A 26,409-nucleotide genomic window follows, 5' to 3' on the forward strand; every position below is an offset into this window, starting at 1 on the left:
ATTTTTCGTAAATTATTTTTGTTCTATTTTTGGGTACTACGTGTTTCTTATAGTGTTATCGCTCGTACAGTTTAAAAAAAACACAACGTATAAATAGAGAACTTGCATTTATTTTCAATATTTTTAATAATTTATTTGTTTTATATAAATATGTAATACTTCTTTCATCAACTCAGGTAATATTATGTGAAACAGTTTTTTCTAAACTTAAGTTAGTTAAATCAAAATTAAGATCTACTATAGTCTATAAATCAAGAACATTTAACTCCATCAATGCTAATGAATATAGAGAAAGATATAGAGATTGATAAAGAACATTTATTAATTGCATCACTGGTTCATCCGATACATTTAAAAGATTACTTACGATATGAATAAAAAAAATGTATATTAGTATAATGATATAACGTGATATATCATTTATTTGTTATTGTAAATACAATTAACCAAGTCTGTTAATTAGTATATCAGGGAATTTAAGGCAATTTAATTAAAAAAGAGTAAGTAAAACTTAGTACCTAATAAAAAGTATGTAGCAGCCGGTCGCGGTTCGATCCTCGGCCACCGGGCGGCATTTTTCTCCGGACAAGTCGCGGTGACCGGAGAACAAGTGCTGCCATCCCCCACCCCCGGGGAATGGTAGAAATCTACGGGTGCCCCATTCGAAATTCTGCCAAAACAAACACACACGTGTTCCCCCCTACCGTACCAAAAACATACAAACCATCAATACAAAAACCTACAGTACCTACTAATAGCTAATGGCCACAGTTGCCGGGCTCAGGATCAAAAAAAAAAAAAAGTATGAAATTCAAATTTGTAGAAAATACATCTATTTTTTTAAGTTAAAAGAAATATTGTATACACATTAATTGTAACTACTAAATAATAGTTTAATTTTAAATATATATTTTCTATATGTTGAGTATGAAGTCTAGTAATTATAAATTCAATAATAATACATTAATTAATATGCTACAAAAGTATTCATGTATATATTTTGTTTGTAAGTATGATAGGTACCACGAAACATGACTTTCATAATTTCAACCCAATTATAGGTAAATTTTGATAAAAAATGAGGCCTTAAAAAAAAATTCCTGCCTAGGCCTTTCATATCCCAGGCCAACACTGGGTATATGTATGTATAAATAGGTATCTACTTGGCTACTTAGGTATCAAGATACTATTAATATAAAACTCAATATAACTTAAATTTACCTTAGTATAAATGTGGTTCATTTCAGGAAAAGCATTTGTTTTTTATTGTTCCATGTGTCACAGTTTGTATTACAATTTACAAGTATTGAATCTTCAGACTTCAATTTCAATTTCAATTTTTATTTGGTAATTTTTTGCGTTTTCTGATAAACACATTCACATACTATTATAAAATATTTTTAGATATAGATAGTTTGATATCTACGTACTGTAGTCTGATGTATCTATCGGACTTTGAGTGACTGTAGCAATATTTTTTTGTTTTTCAGTATTTTGACTGTTATGTATCATGGAAATGAATGTAGAGTATTGTAGTATCTAGAAACTAAAATTATTTGTAAAAGATCGAATTATTGATTTTTTTAAAGATGGAATTATCACCACTTTGAGTAAGCAGATGAGTAGAAAACTCAACAACTATGTTGTGAAAATTAATTAGGTTTTTGTAAAAAATATTAAGTTACCTATTATTACTTCGACTCTTAACAATTCCCTATTCATTAATCAGGTACAAATGTACAATATCGTAAATCAAATCCAATTAATGCTTTAATTATTTTAATTGTTTCCCACAAATGAAAAAAACAAAAAAAAATTAGCTTTCAATTCAAGATACCATAATGATGTAGGTAGGTATTATTAAATTTGAATTTTGAATATAATAAAAAAATTCTTCATTTATAATATGAGAACCCCTGAAATCCATGTACCAACCATGTACGTTCCGGTGTTCATATTGTAGCCTGTAGATTCTATCATATCACAATAAATTGATAACGGATTCTTGTTTTTTTTTGTTATCAGTATTTACTATTTAATTTAAGTGTTTTGAATTTAAATAATTTTTAAGTACTTACCTGCGTTGAAATTTGTGTTAAACGTTTATAAGACATTTGTTTTGGCAATTTGCTTTTTAATTTTCATATATTTGTTCATACATTTAAATTCACTTTTAGTCTGTTACATTCTTGATTAAATTATATTGGGATTATGGCTGTTCCGAATGAGTTAAGTTTGGAATCCGTCCGTGATTTCATGATTATGAACGATGGTAGAGTTACTAATCATGACCTAGTGACTCACTTTAAATATTTTCTAACAAATCCACAAAATAGAGGTAAATCCATAAGTGTTACAATTATTGTAATAATATAGTTAGTATTTACTTATATTTTTCTTTTCTAGCTGAAGCAAGACATCAGTTTAAAGAAATTGTTAATACTGTGGCCACTGTTATTTGTGGAGAAGATGTAATACAAAGATTTAGTCAGAATTGTATAATTGTACACTAAGATTACTAATTATAATTTTTAGGGAGAAAAGTATTTAATGCTTAAACGTCGCTTTCGAGTAGCTGGTTGTATTGGTTTATCATTAGAGCCCTCCATGAGCACAGCTTCTTCTCTAACTTCACTAACCTCTTATCCTGGTTTATCCTCTGTACATCACTCATTATCACAAGATTCACTTATTGACCCTCCTAGATTCCAACAAAGATCACCAATGGTATCACCATCGGCTAGGTATGAACGACATATAATTAAGTGTTCTACGCAATTTGTTAATTTTTTAATTTATTTTAAATTTCATTCTGTAGACAACCCCCACCTTATCGTCCACCACCTTCTCCTATTGCATCGCCTAAAGAATGCTCACCAACTAAAGAAGCTGCACCGCCTGTTCCTCCTAGGCGCAGAAGTTCTGAAAAAATTAAATTGATTGAATTAAGTGACAATGTTATAGTAAATTCTAAGGATAATTATGTAAGTAAACTGTGTTTATATTTTTTTTTGTTAACTCTTTTTACGGATTTCTTTTCAAATGGTTAATTGTAGCACAGCCGGATTATTTTGCTTATCTTTTTTTATGTTTGTGTGTTTTGCTTATTCTATTATTATTTTGTGTTTTGCTTTTGCGTGTGTGTAATATATAGAAAGAAAACGATCAACCTCAGCAGCCTCAGATAAGTGTAAAAGACAGAACACAAAAATTTAACCGGATAGCATCTGAAAATGCCTTACACTTAGCTAGTCAACTACCATCGCCAAATAAGAAGAAAATAGATAAGGTAATTTATAATAATTAATTTGCTTGATTTATGTTCTATATTAGTTTTATTTATTAAGTTAGTTAATATGGAATGAAGAGAATTCATGTTTTACAAATTTAAATTTGTTGCTTTTTTCTTTATTTGATGAGGTAATATTTACATTTTTACTTTATTAAATTGCATTAGAATTGTATATTAGCAATTGATTTTACTTTAAATAACAGAATTTAAAGTCATTATTCAAGGAATAATTCAATTTTTTAATACCCCAAAAAATAAATATGTGGGTACATATTTATAAAAAAATATAGGCATCTATTAACTTAAATATTTTAAAAGAACAGTGGCTAATTAATATGTAAGCTATAAATTATAGTTGGGCTTCGGTTATTCAGTCATTGATAATCATGTAGCCATGTGGAAAGGCAGAATTATGATTCAATAAAACTATATTCGTTTTAGACAGAAAGGTTTATGGTAAATGATATTTAGTTTTGATCCAAATTTATAATTGTTGTCCTAATAATTATTTATTTTACTATAATTACAAATAGCAAATATATAATTATATAGGTTTTATTTATTATTTTAGTACTCGTGTAGTATGATACCTACTGTAAAAAGCTACCTACCCATTAAAAAAGTTTATGGGTGTTTATAATTTTTACATACTGATTGATAAATAATACCAATTTATTAAATTTAAATGTACTTAATGTATTGCTGATGATCATCATTGCCAACTATTTTAATACATTATTTATTGTTAGGTTAGGTAGGTTAGGTTAGGTTTTGCTTTGTTTATTTCATCCCAGAAAACTTAAAATAAATTGTCGTATTGTGTTTAAATGAGCCACTACCATCCCTATTTTAATTGGCGGTATAACAAATCTGTTACTTAACACAGCAAGGTGGAAGGACCCAACACCGACTAAAATAATTTAATATCCAAAAGTATGTTATTGTGGATTTTGGTGGATATTTACCGATAATTTATTAGATAATTACCAGTATAATAGCTATTAAGCTATTATAATATTATTTGAATGCTATAATAATTTATAAGATGTTATTTATCCAATAACTCAAGTCTTAGGTCTTTTACTTTTCTGTAATAAAATTAAACAAAAATATAACATATAAGAGTAAGTATGTCATATTTTCCGGTGGGTAGCATACTGCATTTGCTCAGTTTTTCGGTAGGTAGCATACTACACAAGTACCATTATTGTGTAAATAAAGGAGTATAAAGCTTTAACCCTATTAAGTCCCTGATATCCTTCAAGTGAGATGTATGGTGACTGTATTGCTTGTAAAATACAATTTCACCCATCAACATTTTATGGATTACACCTTATTAGAGAATCTATAAAAAGTAATAACTTTTATTTAAAATTAATAAATAATAAAACAGGTTTCTGGGTAGTTAGAAGTCTAAGATAATATGTGTAAACAATACACTAAACAATTTTTTTGGTAAGTATATAAATTACTAAATTATTTTAACTTTAGGTGGAATAATTATTAAGATTACTTAATTCACTTTACCTAATTCATATTATGTTTATAAAAATAATAATTCATTAGGTACTGATGTGTATATATAGTATGGCAGTATGCTACTATGTATGTATGATGTATGTGTGTGTCTAGCAGCCTAGATCGGGGGAACTAGCAAGTAGTAATAGGTTTTGAAATTATATATTTTTTTTAATCATTTAAAATTATTAAAAAAATTTAACTGCCTAAAAAATATTAATTATACTTAATGCATTAACTCATGTCACATACATTATGTATTTACTTAATTGTTAAAAACTATTCATATTTTATTATTTTTGAAGATAAAAACATCACTACCTAGTTTAATATTTAATATTTATAAGATTCTAACTGAATTATACAATTTAGAATTTGATGAATGTTTTAAATTTTATTTTAGATAATTTTCATAGTCTGTTGTTATATTTTGTTTGTAGTTTGATATTCCAAACATCACAATTAATAAGTAAAATTGAAATGTTTCTCTGCGTGTCCACTGTCCAGTAATAAATATAAGAATGTATTCTATTTTAGTAGGAATACTTGAATAACTTTTACAAAAACTTCGACTATATTATTGGTTGAGTATTAAATGTTTTAATCATAATATATCTGCACCCTGTTCATCAGAAGTTCAAATTTTATTTGGTTTGAATAACACAAAGAAGTTACTCTTTTTAAACATTCGGCTAAGGTCTCAATATTTATTACAGGCTTATGCCTTATAATGTATATATTTTAGATATTTTTGTCTTAATATTGTGTCGGGTCTATATGACAAATTAATATTTCTTTTGGATATTTGCCAACCATCGAGGTATGTATGTAGATTGTAGGGTTTAAATTTCTATGTGATCATTCGTCTTTTTCTGAACGTTATCCGCCTCGGTGTGTGTGTAGTCTCAAAAACATCGTCACAATAATGGTTGACTAAAAATTACTGCATCCGTATAAGTATATACACGTAATGCTCTCATTAAAAATGAAACGGTTTCCTCTCTATATAAACATCGGGTTAGTTAAAAGAAGAAAAAAATCGTAAACATGTATACAATATATAATATAGTTTATTATGAAATCAGTGAGAGCCAGCTGGGTGGGTGGGCATGGGGGACGATGAGCTATAAATCAGCCAAGCCAAACCATATAAAACATACCCCAATGCGCACCCGTAAGTTGCTGCCACCGGCTGCCACTCTAACCCGCGCGTATACAGTGTTTGTGTCGCACTGTCGCATATAGGACGTTCCGTCCGGTGTCGGCGCACTTGAGCGCTTGTTACGTTTTCTGCCATCATATTATGCGCCATCGTTCTATATATATACGGTATTCCGAATTAATAGCATACGAATTTGATATTCAAAACAGAGAGTCGGCTGCATGGTCGTTATTATTATTGTTATAAATTATTATAATTATTATTATTGAGCGGGCGATGAGCTTTCCAGTAAATTTTCCGTTTAACATGACCAACGACTACCGTTGTTATTCATAATATTATATACTGCTGCACGCCATCACTGCCATTGCCGTCGACGCTGCTGCCGGCCGGTGACACATTATGGCAAAGTCCACTCCCAACATTCGGTTTATATAATTTATTGGGCAAGGGCCACAGCCACTGTTATTTATTGTCCACGTCATGGCCACCTAGAGCGGATAATTTTAATTAATTAAATACACCGCGGGACTTAATGAACTCGATTGAAATTTGGGTCGGCGGGGGTAGAGAAAAGTGTAACATTCATTAGTATAGAGCTCCACACCACCGCCACCGTCACATTATATATACGCATATATTTTTTTTTACAGAAAAATACCCATTGTAATCATTAAAACGTGTATTCCCGAGGATATGTGTGTATATTTTTTTCTGTTTGTCGAGAGACATATATACATAACTGGCTTTGAATATACATAACTATATATACTCTCTTCATAATAAACAGTAACGTGCATTAATTTTGGCTAATAAATTACTTTCTACCAATAAATAACAATTAAGTTAAATTAAACTTAAAAAAAATTTTAAAACATATAAACACTGAATTATTATTATTTTTAATGAAACTATGGTTCTTTGGCTGCCATAAAGCTGTCTCTACAGATAATGGATTTTTTTTCTACTCGTTACATCTTGTTCTAGGGAGATATAGTTTGAATGTTTGATCTAATGAGTATATTTAAATGATTTAAATGCTAAACCCTTCAGTCGGTTGCTAATATTATAATTACTGACTTAGAAAACAAACAGTTCATACTGATTTTACTATTACTATTTTTTACTTTTATACTACCTACCAGGTTCGTCCTACATATTACAATTTACTTACAAATTTCATATTTTATCCTAATTTCTGAATCCTTAATTTCTGAGAAATTAAACGTAATATTTATTTATATGTACTGAATTATCATATATTTTATTTTATGTGTGTATAATGTATATATTACATTTCAAAAAATGTTAAACAACGTTTCTTAACGCTTTGTTATTAAAGTAGTTGATATAACAATTAACAATGATTAGTCATATTTAAACGTTAAACATTAAGATATGCAATATCTAATGATTCAAACCATTATTTTGATAATTATATGTTTCTGTTTTTATAGTTTTATTAGATAATGTCATACGTAGCGTATGGCTTATTTCCGAATAAAATTAAACATAATATTATAGTTCATTGTATGTTCTAAGACGTGTTTAATCAATTATTCATTTTATTGTCTGTAACTATATATTATATTTGGTAAAAAATTTAATTAACTTACAAAATATGTGGTGGAGTTTATTTTTTTTGAATAAGTGGTTCTCGTTGAGACACAAAAAAACCGACTTGAATGTAATACAAAACAAATACGATGATGAAAATATGTATCTAAATAATTTGAAAACAAAAATATGCAGTTTGGTGAGTTACTGAAATGCATAAAAAATAAAAATATTATTTACTAGGTACATAACGGATAATCTTAGGTTACAAAATAACTATTATTGAATTTTTGTAAAATAATGTTTTATGAATCATATTACTTATATTGAAAAATGTATATAGTTACCTACAGTAATACATTTTATGTATACATTGTAGTATTTGTGTTTATACCATAGTATAAAGTAGCTTGAGTACATATAGAGCTAAATATTTTTCGATCTCAATTTTTGTGGTAGATATAAAATTATTTATTCTTGAATAAACATATTTTTACTGTGGTAAGGCATTATCATGACATTTATTATTTTAAGTTGGAAAGATTAGGTTTTTGAATATTCCCACGGTCCAATGAAAAATATTAATAATTTTTAAGTTGTAAGAATAAGATATGTCGTTAAGAAAAAAAATGAATTGCGAACAAAATATGGTTTTAAAATTGTCTCATCAATGTTAATAATTGTCTAGTTTTATTAACTTTCTTATATCTTCTGTTTATTTTCCTTGCAATTAGAGAACATCTATGTTACTTACAACTAACATTAGGTGCATCTTCGGGCGGTTGTTTGGTAACAAATTGTCTACATTATATGATTATTATAGGTATGTATAGGTGTTTGTGTGCTTGTATATACAATGTTGCTTTGTTGTTTATGATTATTATTGTTATTATTGCGGCCGTCATTGGTATAGCGTGTATTTTAATAAATATACATCCATTATTATACAATTTTAAAGAATTTGAGTATTCCATATAGACTCATTTCGCTTATCAGATATTTTTTTTGTAACATTCAACCTAATGGAAATGCTACTGAAACAAATCTTAAAATTTTTTGTGCATTTTATCCAACTTCTTTAATAGAAAATTGGCAAATATTCAAAACACAAAATGTTTTTATTACATTTAATACGAACGAGGTTTGATAGACAAGATTTTTTCGGTTTTGACAAATTTTTGTTATTAAATTAAAAATAAATAATCTTGCCATTACATATAAATTATCAAAACGAAGTTTTCGGGAAAGATTTATGTAATTCTTAAAACCATTTGACATCAGACGGCTGAACAGCTTTTCAACTATATTGTCCGTGATTTACGGTCATGAGCAATTATTTTATTTTAAATTACCTCTTTCCCCTCTCCTATTTATAGGTGCTATTTCGTAATAAATTACGACCTGAACAATGTTGGTATAACAATAAACAAAATCAATACTTAGTAGATATCTTGTTGGGGTAAATTCAAATCGAAACCTTATTTCAATATTAAATTTATTTATCAATTGGATTACAGTTCAGTTTTACTGATTTTGCTTACAAGGTGTTTTGAAACGCGGAATATCAATTCGTTATAGTGTTACCAGCATTGTGCGTGTTTTATTGGCTGTGCGAAACCTTATGATATATTGATTCTGTCAATATTGCATGAGGGGATTATTTGGGCGACGGATATAAAATTCAGATAATTTGTGCATTGTGCACATAAAGAAGCCATTTAAAACAATAGAAGCCAAACATTTATCGTCTCCAACAGTGTTCAATACTTTTAAGAACGCTATTTATGTAAATTTGATGTAGGTAAAATAATTATCTTCTTGAAATTAAAACTATCATCTATAACAACATTACTATTAACATAATTTGAATAATTAATGGATCTCATAATTAAAAAAAATTAAGCTATAATGTGATTTAAAAATAAATTTAAATTTGTAAACTATCATTTCCTCTAAAAGCTTAACGTGACACGTATTTAAAATCTCAACACCATATAGATCGTAATATATTTATTTTATAGTAAAATATTAACACTTTATTAAAGATGTGATTATCAAGTTGTTGGTTAATTTAAACTAATAATCTGTTTCAAAGCGATTCATTTTTACTTTTGAAATATTTAATTATTACATAATACACAATTGTGCATTTTAAACAATACATTTTTTGATTATATCATAGGACTATCTTTTATTATTCTAATTGATATTTATGCAAAATTATTTACATTGTATGCCTAGTATTAAACATATTCATGGGTTTGATCAAAATATTGAACCATAAACGGTCAGACATTTTAACCATATTTTAACTTTTTTAACCTATTTTAAATGTACTGTATAGTAGAAATATAATTACTAGATGTGATAAGTTCACATATGGTAGTTCGTGAATTCAGTGGTTGAGTGTTAAATTTAATATATTATACTTTAAAAATAAAAATGCAGGTAAAAAACCTTTTATACTGTAGGCTGATAAAAAAAATATTATTTTAATTGTAGATATTTTGTACAGTAGGCTAGATATGTAGTAGATTCGATTTTAATCAAAAACATTAGGCTGTATGAAACTATGGTTTTAGTTCTTGTTATATTCCCTATGTCATTTAATTTAATTAATTACAGTTTTAGATATTTAAGTGGAAAAAGATTTCATATTTTGCTTATTTATTTATTCTTTTCAAGATCAAACAAATTGTATAGATCAATCGACCTGTTTTTGTTACAGTTAATTATTTATAATACAGATGTATATAATACACGCATATATGTTTATTTTTAAGTACTGTATTCAATATAATAAATGGATGAATTTATTTATTTCGTTTACTGTTATTGCCAAATTAATATTAAATTGGTTTGGATATAATTATAAAGTATATGTGTGATGATATTGTTATGTTGTCACTCATTATCATAAACTTAATTTTTTAATTCAATGTTACAAAAACTATTTATAAGAGATTTTTATGGGCATTTACTCTGAAGTATTATCTGAAAAGATATACATTAATAATGTAATATTGGTCATTAAAGTATAATGAATTTAACAAATGTCAATATGTTAATACCTCTTGATAAAAAAAATTATATATCGAATTCTTAAATAATTAGTTCAACATTTAATAAGTACATTTTTTTTCAGACTAAGTATTGCAAATTGTTTTCTTACAAATTAGCCTAAAAATATGTTTTATAATACCATGTAGTCATTTGTACATTTTTATTGACATTTTTATTTTAAACATATATTTATGAGTCATTTATTTATAATTCTAACAAAATTTCCCTTTCAGTTCTCACCGCATTTTTTTTATGATTATTACTATACTGTTGTTATTATTTTTTTTTTCGAAACTTTTAATCCCGTACTCGCATTTTATAATAATAACGATACTAACGAGATATGGCCTCTGGGGGGAAAATATGAAAGAATAACCGCCACTTACCGTGCGGTTTCGAGTGCATTGCGAAAATCTAATGATCCGCGGCAACAAGTTGCCCGGCGGCTTCGACGCTGTTGCCGCGTGTCCGCACGCCGCCCGAAGACGTTAGCTTTTAATATTTTTCTCCCCTAAATACACGTGCATCGTACACGTGTCCATTAGTTTTTGCAACCCACTTCAGCCATTCGATGACTATAAGAAATTTGTCATGGGTCACGATGACGAAATTTTCACATCACCGATTGTAATTTGTTCACACTATTATAATGTTAGTATGTTAGTACTTATATTTATATGCCCATTCTACTTGTGTATTATTATGTTGTTTTTTTATTTTTTATTTAGACTCAATAGTATGCACACCATTTATCGTACATAGGTGTGCGTTTATTATTTATGTTAATTTCGGATGATATAACACAGAACTTACCCGAATACTCATTTAGGATAATTGAGCCGGTTTATAAATATAATATAAAAATGTGTCTGTTGCGCGCTCTACGTATTTATACGAAAACCCACTATTTCTCGTGTATAAAATATAGAGAATTAAACCATAAATCTCCTGGTCGTCGCGCCCTCCGAAGATTAATAGAGTGACAACATAAAGAGGTCTTGAAATTCTCTCCCTACTGGCTATTAGAGTAATTAATAACTGGCGGCCAGAAAAAGAGGGTTTAAAATACATACAGGGGGCATGGGGCAAATAGCCAAATATATACAATGAGTACCTACTTATATATGTCTTATGTGTCGAAAATTGTATCGAGGTCATAAATACGCAATAGGCTGACGAAAACACGCAAGTTAATTTAATTGCTGACCAATGTTTTTGGGTTCACAAACCACAGTTCAACTGTTTCAATATTATATTGGTCTATGTTATTGCTCATTATAAATATTTGTTTGTTTTTCTTACAGAACGATAAAGACGACGAAGACACTATTTCTATGACATCGGTAAGTGTAATAGAGTCATTTTTAATTTTCATGTTAACCGATTATTAATTTCTAACAGTTAGATCCCAAGACTAAAGAATGGGTCGTCAAATCAGCAAAATGTGACTATCAAGCTTTGGCGAAACTGGCATCTGAAAATCCTCGAATTGCAAAGTTCAAGGTAAGATTTTATTTATTATTATAACCTATGAGCAACTAAGTGTATTATTCTAAGAAACAGATTCAGAAATGTATTAAAGAGAAGGGATAATATTATTATATCTGAATTTAAAAAAAATAGGTAGAATATGTATGAAAATTGTACCATTTGTACCTATATATTCATATAACGAACGTGCATTTATCTATTGGTTTCAAATGATGCGCATTATTTTTTGTTAAAAAAATCATTTTAAACATCTACAATACAATTTAAAACAAAAATAGGCATATACTATCTTCTTATTTTTATTGTATATTGAACACTTGTAATGTAAGCTATATTATATTTTTATTTTAATGAAAGAAAAAAAATTGTATTTGCTAATTAGATTATATTAAGTAGAAAGGTTATTTTTATTACTATTATATATTAATATAATATATTATGCAGGCATGTACAATGTACATTGTACATTTGTACAGTATATTCGGTTTACAGAAACGACCAAGTAACTTATTTCCTATTAAGATGCTTATTTATCCAATTTAATCTTTATAGAAACGTTTGATCATTATCGTGAATTTCTATTGTTTTTACGATTTTATTGATAAAAGAACAATGGAATTGTAATAGTTTGATATAGCGACTGATCAGTGATCATTATATGGATTCTAAAGTTTCAATTTACTATATAGCGAGATAGTAAATAATATTATATTGTATTACATTATCATCATATTATATTTTATAAATATTATGTATTTATTTGCGTGTGTAATAAGTTTTTATTCAAATAAAGAAACATAATCAGTGTAACTTACTTTGATTAAACATTAATAATTAGTTTCTTGTATATAATAGGTAATAGGTATACGAAGTTAGATTTTATTCTAAATTATATTTATTGTATTCAAACATTTAAGTATACAATTTTTATCATAATTTTGGTATCTTTATACTATAATAGTTTTGTACCATATACTATTTTGCATATTACCTATAAATTATTTCTAACGATTTAGACTGTTTAAACCTTATAGGTATTGGTATATAGCCCACCTACGTTTATTTTCATAATTGATGAAGTCTTCTAAAATTAATTGATTACAATGTATAATTGGATATTTTTATGATCCAATCTACTACACACACTCGGGGATCTATTTTTCATAGATTTATTACCTTAAATTATAACAATTTGATTTTTAAATTAAATATATTTATTTTTGACTGGTGAGCGTACATTTTCATGTCTTACTCATATAAATTGAACATTTCATACATTTTTAACTACAAAATAATCAACAAATTTTGTCAATATTTGAACTTTGTATGCTTAGAAAAAATCATCCTAATGTATCTTAAATATTTTTAAACATAATAACTTATAAGTAACCTTAACACCTTGTATAACATTTTCAAGCTTTTTGACTGGACCACATTTTTTTAATGATATATTTATAGAAAAAATCTAAAGTGTCTCATGTCTATAATTTATAAATACCTTTCCCAAAAAGTCAAAGTATTTTTAAAACTATACCATGTGCATAAAATTATAATATAGACATCTGCTAAAAATTATATAACCATGGTTAAATTTTTGAGTTACTCCAAATATAAGAAATCGATTTTGCAATAAATTCCTGTTTTCTCTTTTTTTTTGTTTTTTTGTTTCTTAAACTTACTAGAATTTTTTACTTTTAATCTCCTAAATTACCGACTGGATTTAATTTTCTACCAAAAATCTTCCTCAAAGCTTACAATTATGTTTACTGTCCCAAAATACGATAACGGACACACACAAAAAAAAACACTCATTAATATAAAATCTAAACATTCATCTCTCCGTTCAAATTCATAGACGAATAATGAATATAATATAATAAATATTAGAATCAAATTTAATTTAAATATACATATATGCTGAATATTCTGCTGTAAACTATTTAAAAATGATTAAATATTGAGATAAAGATAACAGAGACTTGTTTATTCGAATTAAAAATATGTGATTTTTATTTTTCATTTTTAGAGATTTATAATTTATGAATTCATAATGTCATGTGCTTTTACAATCACGAGTGTTATCAACATTTAAACTTGACAACGGTCGACAGGAATTGTATTTCTTTTCGAACTTAACCTTAGGACGTTCGCACAGCAATCGGATTATAAAGGGACTGGAAAAACTTGTCTTCGGGTTGGGTAGATATAAGCGATGAATATACATAGTGTATAATATGTATATGACGTGCAACAAATTTGATAATCAAAATCGTTGGCTTTGAATATGCAAATCCCAAAATGTAAATTGATCCTGACGGCCGGGACCTCGCTCCTCTTTGTGTGGCCGATAAACACACACACATACATACCCGTAGTAATTAAATCATCCCGAGGACACAGAGTTCTGTGGTGTGGTGAAAACAGTGTTAAAGAGGAAGAGGGGGGAATTGTCCCCTGCGATTAAAATGCCGGACCCGGGGATATTTTAATTAATGTCCGGGCCCGAAAACCGGGGGACCTGTGCCAAAAGGCGGGAATCTCTTGCCAACCGCCGCAAAACAAGTCTGCTGTCATCCCTCTGACTATAATATACAATACCTAACCCCCCTTGCCCATAGCTGTGCCCGCGGCCAATGTACTGTCGAATAATACCAACGGGTAGTACAGTTCGCGTGTATAATAATATTATTCGGCCTCCAGGATGCCTTCGGGACGTACATGGGTCTCAATTAATTCCACCGCCGTTGCTGGACACGGTTTTCCCAAATGCAACCATCACCGCTGCCACCGCCCGTCCACTAGTCCCTTCCAAACAAACCATCGATCCCATTGATTTTCACAATAAACTATACACGCCTCCTTCCGTCTCATCCGTTGTTCGCGAAATTAGGTGGCCAATCAGTCCATATATTCTGTATAATATGTTTATTATAATTAACTTTCGTATATAATGAATTGGTAAATAGTTCGCATATAATATATGTTCGCATGTTAAAACGTTTTTGAAATTCTATACATCTGACGTAATAGGGAATTAAGGGAGACAAGGGGTTAATTGAAACACAAATCTTGATTAACACTTCCTATTGATATAAACATTTTACCAAACTCGTTTGTTGTATGAAAATACCGCTAGAATATATTAATAATGCAATGCGGTGAATCTATACAAATATTCAATATAAATAATTTAATTCGACGATCACATCGACTTTTTAGATATGACAGGAAGTCAGGAAATTTAATCTCAAGTAAAATATCTATATTTTATGTATATTTTTATTCTTTAAAATTCTAGTTATTATGAATCATTTTTTAACTTGATAAATTATACTAGTATCATTTTATAATTAGTAAATCATGTATAATGTAATAAAACAAATTATATAAGTCTGAAATTCCCTCCTCGTATTATTGTAATCGAATTGTTACCATAAATAAAATATAACGAACCTATTAAGCTAATGGCCTGTGTCACCGAAGTTAAAGATCGATTAAAAAAAAAAATGATTACATACAAATAATTTTTTCAGATTAAAATCATCCAGTTTTAATTATAATTATAAAAACATTATTCTTTTCCACATTTTTAAATTATGTTTTGAATTTATTAGGCATCAAAAATACTATAGAGAGACTTAAATATTAAACTTATTATAAAATTATTTCGTAGGTGCATATAGTGCCTTTACATATTACGTATATTATTATGTGCCTGGTTATACAATATGTTTAATTTCGGTTTCTAGTTATGAGAAACAATTTGTGGGGTCTATATAATACGTTGTTTGTATATTAATGACTTAATAATGCTGTTGACTATTATGAGACATTAAAATGTTTTAATTACATGAAAATTTCAGGAATATAATATAATTAGTTAATATTTTTTTTGAATTTGCTTATAAGTTAAAGATATTTTGAGTGAAGTAAAGTACTAGTTGGATAAGTTAACAGATATTTAATTTATTTATTAGTAACTAGAAACTTCGTGCTCAGATGACTACATATACATAATTTTTTACTTGAAAAAAATTAATATATTATGACTTTAGACGTTTTATATAATTAAATTATAAAGCAGTTATACACCAGTGATCGTTTTATATTCATTTTTTTATTCTACCTTTGATAATTGTAAATTTTAATATCTATCAGTGTTTTCTTTGTAAACTTTTTAGTTTTTTACAAAAAAAATATTAAAAATAGGTTTAGTATATTTTAATAATTCTTGTTTAATAGTGAATACTAATTAAATCAACTACATTTAAAAATTAACATTATTTATGTTCTATTTCTCATTAAAATATTTATTTGTTGGGCGCTGACTAAATTTAATTTTAACCAATATGTTAAATCATTTTGTCGAACATTATTTTGTTAATCAAAATTGTAGTTCTAAGCCAATGAACAAATAATATTACTGTTACTTATATTGACCAAAAACACCCAATATTGTTTTGAAACATTAATAAGAATCTTACGTTATATTATTTATATAGGTGTATTTACTTTAAATTAATTCTGATTTATGTCTGTACATTTTAAAAATATACTTGAAAGTTACTAATTTGTTGAACTTATTATTGACCTAAAATAATGTGACCCTGCAAGTCAAAAAATTCAGCAATGACTATAGAATTATTCATGAATAATGGTTCGTTGGTAAAGGCCCCCTTGGGTTTAGGTTAAAATTTAAAAGTCCATATAAGTCGGTTATATTTTACAAATTGTTTGGTTATGTGTAGACACAAATACAATTTTAATATTCATGTTAATGATATTTATTAACTTTCGAGTTACGTTAAATTTATTTATATTATATTTAAGCTAAGTAATCTGCTATTAAATATTAAGATATCATTAAAGATTAAATAACGTTTTTAATTTGTCGTTAATATATACATGTAAAATAGAAATAAGACGTATATTTATATATATTTTTAAATCTCGAAATTTCTGATACTTGATTTATCTCATTAATTAGTCTTACCAATAAGTACATCAATTAAATAGGGCTTGGTAGTACAGAATCAATCTGTCAATTGAGAATTAACGGACTAACAGAGATTTCGGGCTTAAAAAAAATCCTTCCCAGGAGATCATTGCGGATTATGGTAATTTAAAAACGAAACAACTTACAAAACACTCAATCGTAGTGATGGGTTTTTTTATCTATAAAAACGAAAATTCATTAAACGTTTGGTCGTTGTTGTTTATTTAGGCGCACCCAACGGAAATGTATGGTTTGGTTCCCTTTCAAAAACAACAAGTCCATTATTTTAGTGGCCGTACGCGTTTCTGACACCCTTCAAACTTCAATATTATTATCACTGACTCGAGACCGCGCGTGATAGCAGAGCCATAGCAGCAGTAGTGTAGATATATGTTTACGTGCATATATATATACGAGTATATATACATATTATACACGGTTCAAGCGCGTGCCGGTGATATATTATTATGGTCCTCGGGGAGAGGCTGTCACAAAGCGAATAGGCGGGTCATAGTGCGATCCGTCTTCTCCAACGAACCCTTTTAATCCGCAGCCACACTCTTCCACTTCGCCCTCGCGGGACCTTTGTTTTACACCGAGTCTGCATCTGTTGTCGTGTCGTATTGTGTGCGAGCGCAGCTCGCGCTGTACTCGCTGGCGGCGGCCGCCGCCTATCCGGCAAATAAATTGGTTGTGCGGAGAAACCGCCAATTTATGGTTTTTCGGCAACACACCCATCCTCCTATATTATTTCCACCACTCGTTCCCAAAAATACCACCATTGACCCCCTAGTGAGATTGGAGGGGATTTCGAAAGGGCGAGAGGGAGAAAGCGAAAGGCGTTAACCGGCCCCTATTTTTCTTTTACCCCTTCTTCCGCTCCCATTGACGTCTTATCCGAACGACTGTTTTTGGACCTCATTGCAATTCATTGGTAAACATGCTAACGTATATACGATTCTCCTTCGCTCATTTGTTCGTATTGCTGCTAATTCTGTCGAGTATTTGAATAATAAACTTACAGCATTGTTCTATAATATTCGAATTAATTCCATATACCTAAATGGGGATTAAATAGTATATTTATTTTGATTTGATTATTTATATACTGATGAATTATAATATAAACACAGTTATTACTATTTTCAATTGCATTGTAAATACCAGTAATTTATTTTTTAAGAATTCAAGTTAAAAATATATCTTGCTCTAAATGTAATATTTTCAAAAGAGCTCCTAGATAATTAACTTTTGTTGTAACCTTGTGTCATAATTAAGTTTTCTTTCAAGGTATATTTTTTGTAGTTAGTATAGTTACATAATAAAATGAAATTGTTGAGCAAAAATTAGAATTCAGAGAAAAAGGTTTTAAAACTTAATTTATATAAAACATTATAAATACTAAAACTTTTGTCAAATAACAAATATTATTTATAAAAAATGGTGAACAAGTTCCAAAAGTATATCATCGTTTAAACTTATTGATTCCATGTTTATTTTATACCCGTATATATTTACCTAAACAGTTCAACACCTAAAAAATATCTTTTTTAAACTTTATGTTAATACATTTTATATGATTATAGAATAAAGAAATGTCCAATGTGCAAGGAAATTGTGAAATGTTAATAAACATGAATTATCATATTTTTATCATTGACAATATGAGTATTTAATAAAGTACCGGTTACCAATACATAATAATTTTTATGTGTTCAAAATGTATTCTAAGTAAAGTGAAAAATATTAGGAATAAGGGGAAATATTTTGGTACAATAAGTAGTGTGATCCATGTACGTATTAAAATGTTTACTTTTTCTAGAAGTGCGTGTTATTTGAGAAGAAGGGTATGTTCACATTAAATTATTACCTTATTTTACGTTTTGACTCATGACTGGTTGACTTTAGGTTTAACTATGCAATACTCGTATGTATGTTAGGGATTTATGTGTCATGTGTTTCGGATCGACTTTCATCGTGCCATTATAATTACTTAAGGTGGGAACGTTCTAAAATGAATTCGGTTATGCTCAATTAATTTCATTTTTTAAAATACTTTTGTGTGTTAATAATATTCAAAACTGACGATGAGTGTTCATCTGTACATTTTAATTTAAAGTTATGTCTGTTTGCATATTTTGTATTCTTATACAATGTCCAAAATATATTTATACGTGAAACGCCCTAGAACATTAGAATAAGACATCCTATTTCAATTTCCTGTTACATGTGGTAACCATTCATTTTTCAACACCGCTTTAATTATGTTTTATTACAATAAACAGATTTAGAGTTAAAATTTAACCATTCAAATTAAGAAATTGGAAATTGTACTTAACCTTTACTATCAATTAATAAAAAGTAGCGTTGTGTACATTGAATCTGTTACACATTTTCTTTTATAACCGAACTTTTAAATAACTACCATTTAAAGGAGAAACATATTGGACTAGAGGAAAAACAAACAGGAATTATTAAAAGTTGACCTTACAATAAATTATCTAACTTAATACACGACCAGTATTTATTTTGTTTTATTTTTTTAACGCGGCACTCTCACTTAACGCGGTATATATGGGTTCTTCTACAAAATGTTTGTAAAAACTATTGTTTACAAGATGCTTGATAATTATGACGGCTGAATAGATAACATACACTTTTTGTCGACGCATGTCACGTGCAAACATAAATAATATTTTCAATACAATTTTATCATTTTTGTCAGAAAACACGTGTCGGTGACATTGTTTCTCTAGTATAATATAAAGAATAATATTTATAATTTGTCCATCTGCAGTTGATACAACCAGTTACACTGCGGCACTACACAGATCGTGACATTTTTCGAATGTCGGCGACCGGCGCTTCGCTCTGTTGTAGTGATTATAATAAGTCATTTCGAAAAAAAGATAATAGTTTTATAATATATTATACAGTCGTATTTCATAAGGCATAACACTGTGATTTGATGTTAAACGTGAACGATACATTTGTTTGTATATGAAATGCATTAGCATTGCCGATTGTTTGTTGCTATGTATTACATGCACTGCATATATCGGGTACAAATTTTATGTGTATTATAATATAGTTTAGTGAAATGTGCCAAAGCCAAATTGTTGTGCGGAGCAAGTAGCCACTGCTGTTTTACACGATCGGAGTTAATTAACCATTTAATATCGGTAGTTTTAAAATAGCATAACGAAGATAGGGAGGGGGAAGAGGAGATCATTGGAAGACTTGCACATGTAGAACAGCTCATATTTTTTCCTGAGTAGTATCTTTACAGGGGGAGAGGGTTAACAAGCTGTGTTTTACAAGTGCTTTCCGTTGTACGACTTAATGTCGTCTACTTTATACCACCCGACATTTTGGCACTGACTAATCGCCGTCCATCGTGCCGTCGTCCAATGTATTTTATACGTAGTAGTCGCTTTGGTGTTACGACACCGAAATAATATTATTATTAACGATCGTCCGTTGGTTTTTGGCAATCAACCGTATAAACAACTATTTTTATTCAAACTCCCGATTTAGGATATGGGGCCACACTTAAACTTTAAAAACACAATTGTTAAAAAAAAGAAACAGCAAACATTCTCAGTAAAATATTATCATCTGTTCTTCTGACATGGCATAAATATTAAATTGAATATAAGAACAATGTTATGAACCATACATATTTTAGGAATATAGGTATAGGGGTCCAATTTTTTTGGCTGTAGACAATCAATCAGTTTGGACAATAGATGAACGTCGATTGATTTATTAATTTCAGATGCAGACATCATTTTTCTTGGTATTTTATGAAGAGTAAAAAAAAACTCCCCAGTAGCAATAACTTCTGGTGTACATCAAAGAGATTGGTGTTAATTACCGAATTATTAATTGTTGAGCTTGACTTATGTAGGACGATTAATGCGAGGGAAATCATAAAAATGAATGCCGATCTTTACCGTTCGTGGAATACAAATATAATCGAAAAAAATTGATGGTCTCGTTAAAACAAGTTTGCGAATTATAAAAAAATACACTTGTCGTCGCATATGCTTTTATGATATTACAGACACGTGGAATGCTATTGGTAAAAAAAATACAATATATAATATCATAAATTCGTTCACATGACAACGTGTATACACATAATATAACCTATAACTTAATAACTATAACAGCATACTGCAAAACGAGTTCGATATGTTATTCCCGAATTGGATGATTTCTTGTTGCTCAATAGTTGCAGAATGAATGTCAATAATGCGATAGATTACTTTATTACGGCAATTAGGTAGCAAGGAAAATCAGTTTCATGATAACGATTAAAAATATTATATTGCACAATCGCATCAGGATTGGGATTAGTTATTCGTTTGATCTAATAACTCGTAAAAATGCTGAAATATATTTAATTAGTTTTAAAAAATAGTATTTGTGTATTTTTATTCCGTTTTATTTATTTTAAATTTGATGGCGTGCCGTGTGCGTATAGGCGGTATAATATTACTGCGAGCATAACAATTCTGAGATACTAATGTACTGAGTCATGCGTTATATTGTGGGGACGAAAATATTAAGGAGGTAAAATAGAGACATATATTGTAGGTACGTAATTGATTTATAATCAGACAGATTGATATTGGCAGGGGATACTTTATGAAAGATGAATCCCCGTGGGTGTTGATATACTTGTCAGTGCTTAACGTTTCATTAAACGGCCGTATTAGATTCCGACGTTTTATAGGAAAAAGTTCCAGACCCTAGTTGAATTTTTAAGTGCAAACCATTGACGCGTGATTTGTGAAATAGATATAAGTTGTATTCGACAAAATATGTAGTTTTTGACTTTAGTAGCTGATATTTTTATTTTTATTTTTGATGGATTTTTGTCCTTAATTTTTCGATTAATCCCAATTTTCCTATGTAATTATTTAATTTCTTTTAACAATTGGTAGTTATAGGTATTTACACTATACAGGAACTAATAACTATTACTAAAAATATTCAAATTTAAAATGTTTCTCGATGAATATTTCATTAAAATATCTCAACGCATCAATATAATTTGTGTTTAATATCCTATGTCAGTGTGTCACATTAAGGATTAATACGATTCATTAACACGTATATTATATAAAAGAAATCGTGTTTGTATGTGATGAATTCTTATGCTATAAATCATATTCGTACTTGATGACGACGGTTATAGAAGCATTAATGGTCGTATGTCTATCGCTGACGTTTGACAAGATACCTACAATAAACCTAACCCATTTGTAGATAATTTTTACAAATATTTACCCTTTACTGTAATTTACGTCTACCTATCACATTCGTTGGGTTTTGTCGTTTTTATGCCATACACAATACCGTGTACAAGGTGTGCGCTGTGATATACTGTATAGAGATGATGTATCGAACATCGTAGCCGAAATTTCGGAGAATCGAGCGCTCGTTAAGTTTAACCGTAATTATATTATTTGAACGATTAAAACTTCATAAGACGGTTTCGAAAAACGGTAGCCCGAGGAGAACACGTCATATCTTCCACTCCCACATCGCGGTACATGCGCCTTTACCATACTCCCTGTGCCCGCGGCCACCGCACAATTAGTGGTCCAAAAACGCAATACGACTAGGACGACGAATTACGATATATCTATAATACATACACTATAATATAATAGTTACAATAATCATCATCGTAATAATAAACAGTACATAACAATAACACGATAGTAAAATTATTATGAGCTATTCCGTACATATACCTATATATTATAAAATATAAGCTAATTAGTAGCACTATGGTTTTTGCCTGCAGGGGGGATGTATAGCATCATTATGAGTATTATGACGCTAAAAGAGCAGAGGACACAAAAATATTATTTCCGTCTGTTTTCGACTGGGTGAAGGACGACACACACAACATACATACATGCACGCACGAGTGCACTGCTCGTCCGGTTCGAAATATGACTATATAATATTATATTATACACAACACTCGGCATGATATATCCTCATATAGCCACATACATAATATAATATAATACACCTACGCGTACTTGACGTCTGACTACTGAACGTGTTTAAATAGTTTATATAATATATAATATACATATATGTATATGCACACCGCGTAAGCACACAACGTACATTGTACGCATAATTAAAACTCACATATTTAACACACTCAGCTCTGCAGTGTATAGTAAACGCACGACGCTGTAATATAGTCCCTCGACCGCGTGCGCGTCCCGCTCACCACTAATTAACTAGCCATCACCCCCCCCCCTTCCCCTGCTCCCCCCATCCCGCTCGACGGTGTCGAGAATTTCCATTAAACCTGCAGAAAAAAAGTCAAAACACAACCCTGCGGCTCTGATGACTACGGCTGACGGGTCCAACCTCGGCAGGGGTTGGGGGGGTAGAGGGGGTTGTAGTGGGTTTTTATGCTCTCGCCATGTGTGTCATAATTAGACGGTCGTATATCATGTTATTATATACGGCGAGCGTATTATACGCGTTCGTATTATAATGCAGCGTGTTGGCGGAGGTTGCGGTGAGCGGGGCCTCCGAATTAGATCACGTGGCCTTTTTATACTAATTAACGCGAGTTCTCCGCAAAAGTGTCGCATTCCGTGTTCGCGCAATTTGTTTGGGGTTTAAACAAGCAAACTGCACGTCTTCAAGACGTCTTGTTCGCACCACCGCTGGCCGCGACTTATACGGGCATAGTTACACCCTCCCGTCGACACGGAATACGTCCGGACGATCCGCGGCCGCGCTGATACCGCGGTCCGTTTCGTGGGAAACGAATAACGCGCGCGACTCCACGTGGATCTTTTTTTTTCCGTGCAGGGGTCTTTGGCATAAACCTGTACTCAATTATATCAAACATATATATACGTCATATATACGTAATACATCAAAAACCGGGTTCCGTGTACAAATCTCATTCAAGAGTTACCCCTTCAAACAAAATATTATTTCTTTTTTTTTTTTCAAACAGACACAAATGTGTACGGCCGTCGGCTGTGAGTTGATACAACTGCCAAATAGGTATCTATTGGTGCATTGTAATATCTTGAACCCAAATTGGGCGGCGGCTCCCTGGCGCCACCTCGCCGGATACGATCGGAAATTCATCGCACGGAGAAATACCTGTTTTTTTTTTCGTTCACCCAAAATTATTGTCGTATATTTTTTAATGCATTTACGATGCAAATTTATTCAATCTCAAAACTAAAGATGAGTGTATATACAACGGTCACTAGACGCTCGAAAGTACTAGCCGGAAAAATACGATTTTCGAATTGAAGGTGTCGCACGTATTCCGTGTGTATAAAAACAATATGTTAATGAATACGAAACATTTTTGTGTATAAAATAAGAATAATATACACAATGAACATTTATCAAAACGTTATTTTTTTCTTCAAAATATCGAAATAAATAACTATTGACCATAATACAAAATTACAAACAAGTATATATAATATATAATCTCTTCGTTTTTGTAATCTGTACAAATGTTCAATAGTAGTAGGTATATTATCTTACAATCGATCGATTCTCTATAGTAGTATTATGTAACACTATTTATGTTCGTGTATATATAGTGTCCAGACTCCAAATCGTATAATATATATATATATGAATAATACATGTTTTAAATCATGTCTCACAATGAAAATATCTACAATAATAATTCTAATCGATATATAGACAGTACATTTTCGATCTTAAAATATTACAATTAACCATGTATGTATAAATAATATTTGTGTGTGTGTGTGTGTGTGTGTGTGTGTGAAAATGGCAAAATAATATTTATATTATATTACATTACCTGCTATACACACTGCTTTAGTTTTAAATCTATTGAGCTGTTATACTCAATATTCGAACATCTCATAAAATAGTATTGTTGTTCAATTATAATATACCTAATATAATATAAACAGTAAATTATGTTTTAAATATTATGTATGTACATTAATATGATCGAACCTCCCCAATATGCAGCGATGATATTCGTGTTGTGGTTTTATATCGGACGTGGTTTAAGGATTAGAACGAAGCGGACGGAAATAGTGTTCGCAGAATTACGAAATTAAAAATGCTGCTCAAAGCTGTATGTATCGCGGGCAGACGGAGAAAAATAAAATTGCCGCCAGCGGGTGCGTTCGGGTGATTTGTAGTCACTAGTCACTACTATTCCACAATAAGCAACAATGTGTGTGCACGCGCGCACGCGTGTACGTATAAAATATTATGCTTTATTCGTACACGTAACATATTTTTAATAGGTTGTTAACGGACGGCCGTATAGTGATGATGTTATAAATCAAACCGTGCGGGGAGGCTGCTGTGTGGATGCCCCTTCGATATAATTCTCTTTAAATCCCATATATATATATATATGTAGGTAGGAAGGTTCCTATAATCCTATGTATATACACTGCAGCCACCACGATAAATATCAACGCAATAATAATATTAGGTAGGTGAATGATATCGAAATACCGCTGACCGCGTTGAAACGATTCGATTTTTGTATATATCATCGACGTTTAGATTGGAAAAATTACTCGGTTCACGCCCACCGTTTGTACATGCGTAGCTGGTATATCGTCCGTGCGAGTGGCGCGAGAGCGGACGAGGTGGCTGAGTAAAAAAAATAAGAATAATTATAACGACACGAATCCAATTCCAGATTTCAATTCCGGCGGGTTTAATTAACAAACACGGCTACTTTGTGTTCGTATATTATTATTATTTTATTTTTATTATCATCGCCGTCGCAGTCGTACTCCTCCGACACACTGCAGCGGGTCGTGATGCACGTAATGTAATATTTTTGTAATATTCGTATACGCGCGGTTGCTGTCGGCCGGTTATTATATTGTAGCAGGACGCCAGGTCACCGTCTTCGGAAGCGCTGCGCGTCCAGACGAGCAAACATCCGCGGGCAGTATCGCATGATGGTAATAATTGTGCGCCTTTTATTTATGTGCCAGCGTATCACTTGCTTACCGCCGGGATAAGCAAATAATCCATTATTTATGCGTGTATGTGATACGGCCAATTTGTTTGGAAACCAGTGATACCGCGCTGGTCGCTGGGAAATTATTGCTCTATCGGAACTCGAACAACATAATATTATATGTACATGCACGGCGTTGTAAATGATTCGCTCCGGGGAGATGTATATCATAATATTATAGTATATACTATAGATATAAGTACGTTTGCAGTTGAATGATATTTGCCACCATCTGCGAGGCGTGCGATTCCCAGGAACCACAATGTTGAAATTTTACAATT

At 30.2% G+C, this 26,409-nt stretch overlaps 1 protein-coding gene across 9 annotated transcripts in view; it reads left to right on the plus strand.

The window, feature by feature from the left end:
* The first annotated feature begins 2,020 nt into the window (after nt 1-2,020).
* Nucleotides 2,021-26,409, plus strand: part of LOC111030456 (ankyrin repeat domain-containing protein SOWAHB) — an 89,794-nt gene continuing 65,405 nt past the window's right edge. For 7 of the 9 annotated variants that reach the window (XR_002604113.1, XR_002604112.1, XR_002604114.1 and 4 more), the window contains exons 1-7: nt 2,212-2,338; nt 2,407-2,471; nt 2,536-2,744; nt 2,819-2,984; nt 3,155-3,289; nt 11,897-11,935; nt 11,994-12,095. Coding sequence is in view for 6 of the 9 variants with exons in the window: in XM_022309956.1 (XP_022165648.1) it covers nt 2,212-2,338; nt 2,407-2,471; nt 2,536-2,744; nt 2,819-2,984; nt 3,155-3,289; nt 11,897-11,935; nt 11,994-12,095 (843 nt within the window). In the remaining 3 variants the exon portion in view is untranslated. Of the gene's footprint in view, nt 2,339-2,406; nt 2,472-2,535; nt 2,745-2,818; nt 2,985-3,154; nt 3,290-11,896; nt 11,936-11,993; nt 12,096-26,409 lie in introns of all 9 variants that reach the window. The other 2 variants (XM_022309953.1, XM_022309957.1) reach the window with 2 other exon arrangements.

This window comes from Myzus persicae, unplaced genomic scaffold, assembly GCF_001856785.1.
Source record: "Myzus persicae strain clone G006 unplaced genomic scaffold, MPER_G0061.0, whole genome shotgun sequence".
Lineage (NCBI taxonomy): Eukaryota > Metazoa > Arthropoda > Insecta > Hemiptera > Aphididae > Myzus > Myzus persicae.